Here is a 3,881-nt window from a genome sequence, read left to right on the forward strand (position 1 = left end):
AACCGGTCCTTGTCGGTGCCGGATTCAGGTCCCCTCTGGGACATACATACCTCAGCCTCATCACAGTCAGGTGTGTGGCCAGCCTGTCCCCTGCCCCCCATGTTCTGAACCCTGATGCCCCAGCCCCAATTCCCTAGTCCTTCAGTCTCTGCGGGCGCGGGGGGCTCTGTCTGCTCCCGCCCACATGTGCTCCGGCCCCACGGTGCCTGAGCTTCCTCCTGCAGCTGCTTTGTTCCCTGTAGGCGGTGAGGCCAGTCTTTGGGACATACCAATTAACTCTTCGACTCAGGGTCCAATTCTAGAACAACTCCAGCTGCAACACAAAGTGAGTAGACTCCATGGGGCTGGGGTCTCGGGGTGGCAAGGGCCAGACCGATGGAGGGAAGGCCAGGGGCCCCCACCTCTGGCATCTGAGCCGGTTTCCTGCGCCAGTTCCAAGAGCGCAGAGAAGTGGAGCTCAGGGCGAAGCGGGAGGAGGAGGAACGCAAGCGGCGGGAGGAGAAGCGCCGGCAGCAGCAGCAGGAGGAGCAGAAGCGGCGGCAGGAAGAAGAAGAGCTGTTTCGGCGAAAGCAGGTGCGTGCCCAGCTGGGCCTCCCTGCCCGGCTAGGGCCAGGCCGCACACCCTCTCACCGCGTCTCCCCACTCCAGGTGCGGCAGCAAGAGCTCCTGCTGAAGCTGCTGCAGCAGCAGCAGGCTGCAGCCGCCGTCCCGGCGTCCCCTGCGCCCAGCTCCCCGCCACCGCTGTGGGCCGGCCTGGCCAAGCAGGGGCTGTCCATGAAGACGCTGCTGGAGCTGCAGCTGGAGGGCGAGCGGCAGCTTCATAAGCAGCCCCCACCGCGGGAGCCATCGCGGGCCCAGGCCCCCAACCACCGTGTGGTGAGCAGGCAGGCCAGCCCTTCCCCTGCTGATCGGCTTGTCTTGAGTCCTCAGGAACCCCTTCCAATGAGTTCCCAGGGGCACCCCGGGGGTCAGGGGGAGGGATGGCTGAGACCTGACTCTCCAGCCAGAGACTAAGAGGCAGGTCTGAAGGGTCTCTGCTTCTGGGCAGCTCTCAACTGGCTGTGCTTTGCCACCTAAATGAACACCCCTCCCCGCCTGTTTTGAGTGTGCGTGTCTGGGTCACCCTGACTTCTGCCATCTGTAGCAGCTCGGGGGCCTGGGCGCTGCTCCTCTGAACCAGTGGGTGTCTGAGGCTGGGCCACTGTGGGGCGGGCCCGACAAGAGTGGGGGCAGCGGCGGTGGCCTGGGGCTCTGGGAGGACACCCTCAAGAGCAGCGGGAGCCTGGCCCGCAGCCTGGGCCTGAAGAACAGCCGGAGCAGCCCCTCTCTCAGGTGGGTGCTGGGGTCTGTCTGTGCTGCAGGGGGGGGGGGGGGTGTGTGTGGTGTGTATGTGTGTGTGCGCGCGTTCTCAGCTGATTTCCTGCCTCTGGTTTGTCCCCATCCCACCCAGTGACTCGTACAGCCACCTGTCAGGCCGGCCTGTGCGCAAAAAGACGGAGGAGGAAGAGAAGCTGCTGAAGCTGCTCCAGGGCATCCCCAGGCCCCAGGACGGCTTCACCCAGTGGTGTGAGCAGATGCTGCACACATTGAGCACCACAGGCAGCCTGGACGGTATGGGCCACAGCTCCTCAGGTGGCTAGGCTGGCCCGGGGCTTCCTGACCTGCGTCAGGTGGGTCCTGACAGTCCTCCTCTCCTGCCCCTTAGTGCCCATGGCTGTAGCGATCCTCAAGGAGGTAGAATCCCCCTACGATGTCCACGATTATATCCGGTCCTGCTTGGGGGACACGCTGGAAGCCAAAGAATTTGCCAAACAGTTCCTGGAGCGGAGGGCCAAACAGAAAGCCAGTCAGCAGCGGCAGCAGGTGAGGCTCCACTGGCGTCAGGCAGGTGGGGTGAGGTCACCCCTCACTGTGCTGACCCAGCTTCTTTCTGTGAGCTTCACAGGAGGCTTGGCTGAGCGGTGGCTCCCTGCAGACAGCCTTTCAGACCAACCACAGCACCAAACTTGGCCCTGGGGAGGGCAGCAAGGCCAAGAGGCGGGCGTTGATGCTGCACTCGGATCCCAGCATCTTGGGTGAGTTTGGGGTTGTGGCCATGAAGGAGGCTCCTTGCTCAGTACGGGGCGGGGGACTGGGGAGAGCTCAAACCCAGCTTCTCCCCGGCTTCAGGGTACTCCCTGCACGGACCTTCTGGTGAGATCGAGAGCGTGGATGACTACTGACCAGCCCGTCCCACCAGCCCCTGGGCTGTAGGCCAGGGGCAGCATCAGCTGCTGGNCCCTTGGGAGCATAGGAGGAAGCAGGGGCAGGGTCCCCAGCACTTGTTACAAACCACACGATGCACCTTAACTCACCCACCACGAGGCACTTTACAGATTGGGGGGAAGGGTTTTTGTTTTTTTTGTTGTTGTTGTTGTTTTTTTAAAGCATTTTAAACAGCATTGAAGAAAACTGTTAGGAGAGACAAAAAAAATTGTTAAAAACTAGACTCTAAGCACCCCTTTCCCCTGTAGGGACAGTGAGGGTGACAGTGGAAGGTCCACAGAGGTCTTTTGGGTTGTTGTGTGTGTGTGTGTGTGTGTGTGTGTGTGTGTGTGTGTGGTTTTTTTTTTTTTTTTTAAGAAAAAAGAAAATAGAAAAAAAGGTTAGGAGATTTAAAGAAAAAACACACTGTTATTTTGGGGCAGTGGGAACACAGGCCCCATGGACCTGTCCTGCCTGGCCCCCAAGGCTGCACTTACCCTCCCTGCCCTGCAAGCTGGGCCATTGGGGTAACTGGAAGCTGGGGTGCCAGCAGTTTGCACAGCGAGGCCCCCTCAGTCCCGCCGGCCGGACCCGCTGTGAACGGCTCCCTTTGTTGCTGTGACCGTGGCAGAGGTGTCCGGGGTGGGGGCCAAAGTAGCCCCTTGGCTTTGCTGCTTTAGGGGAAAGTTGCACAAATGGGCCGGGCCGCCTCAGCTCTCTAGGCTGCCATCCTGTGCTGGCTGACGGCGGGGAGAGGAGAGGGCCAGCCGGTGCCAACCTCATCTGGCTGCCAGGGTGGCAGAACTTTCGCTCTGGCCCTGGTGAGGGGCTTCCTCCACTGCTGCCATTTGTGGGGACGGCCTGGGTGTGAAGCTAAAAGCCTCAGCTCCCTGCCTTGCCACATGAATGTATTCTTTGGGCCACAAGCCCCTGCTGCGCCTTCTGCCTCAACCCTGTGCGAGGTGGGAATGGAGCAGTTTCTCTGGGAGCTGGAGAGCGAGGCACCACTTAATGACTGTTTTCTCCTGTGAAAGGGGCAAGAGGAGGGGCCTAGGAGGCCAAGGGAGTGGGCAGCATGGGGCTTCAGGTTGCAGTGTGGGGGCTGTCAGAAGGGAGTTCCCCGCCTGCAGCCAGCTGTGTGGGACGTGGACCACCCAGCCCTGCTCTGACCCCTCCATTGACCAAATGGGAGAGGGGTGAGTCGCCTCCCCCCTCCTTGCTCCCCTGATGCGTTTTTAATGTTGGGTAAGGTGCGGGGTCAAGTATAGAAGTGTCGTCTCTCCTGGGTCAGGGGTAGGCTGCCCTTCTGTTGCTCACCAACTTTTTATTCCCAATCACTTAACTGGGTTTGTTTCCATTTGTGTGTGTGTGTTTTTTTTTTCTTTTTTCTTTTTTTAAAGAATTTGTTGTATCTTTTGGGCTTCTCATCTGACTTCTCCCATCGACCTCATTGCTCAGAGTGCAGTATTAGGGCAGGATTCTGCCACTGCCTCCCCTCCATGAATGTATTTGTCCTTCCTGCCCTGGGGAAATGGGGAGTGGCCCGTTTTCTTTCCCCATCCATCCCTAGAGAGACCACATTTTTTTTGTTTTTGGGTTTTTTTTGGGGGGGGGGAGGGGTTTGTTTTGCACAGAAG

The 3,881-nt window shown here is 59.5% G+C and overlaps 1 protein-coding gene across 1 annotated transcript in view; it reads left to right on the forward strand.

Moving 5' to 3' along the window:
- GIGYF1 (GRB10 interacting GYF protein 1) overlaps positions 1-2,275 on the forward strand; it is a 9,840-nt gene extending 7,565 nt beyond the window's left edge. Inside the window, exons 21-29 of the mRNA XM_077758599.1 lie at positions 1-70; positions 243-325; positions 433-573; positions 649-876; positions 1,145-1,332; positions 1,451-1,611; positions 1,706-1,863; positions 1,946-2,075; positions 2,170-2,275. The exon at positions 1-70 is cut by the window's left edge and continues 7 nt beyond it. Of these exons, the coding sequence (XP_077614725.1) occupies positions 1-70; positions 243-325; positions 433-573; positions 649-876; positions 1,145-1,332; positions 1,451-1,611; positions 1,706-1,863; positions 1,946-2,075; positions 2,170-2,222 (1,212 nt within the window). The 3' untranslated portion in view covers positions 2,223-2,275. The remainder of the gene's footprint in view (positions 71-242; positions 326-432; positions 574-648; positions 877-1,144; positions 1,333-1,450; positions 1,612-1,705; positions 1,864-1,945; positions 2,076-2,169) is intronic.
- The last annotated feature ends 1,606 nt before the right edge of the window (positions 2,276-3,881 follow it).

The sequence above is a fragment of the Crocuta crocuta genome, unplaced genomic scaffold, assembly GCF_008692635.1.
Source record: "Crocuta crocuta isolate KB4526 unplaced genomic scaffold, BGI_CrCroc_1.0 scaffold273, whole genome shotgun sequence".
Classification (NCBI taxonomy): Eukaryota; Metazoa; Chordata; class Mammalia; order Carnivora; family Hyaenidae; genus Crocuta; species Crocuta crocuta.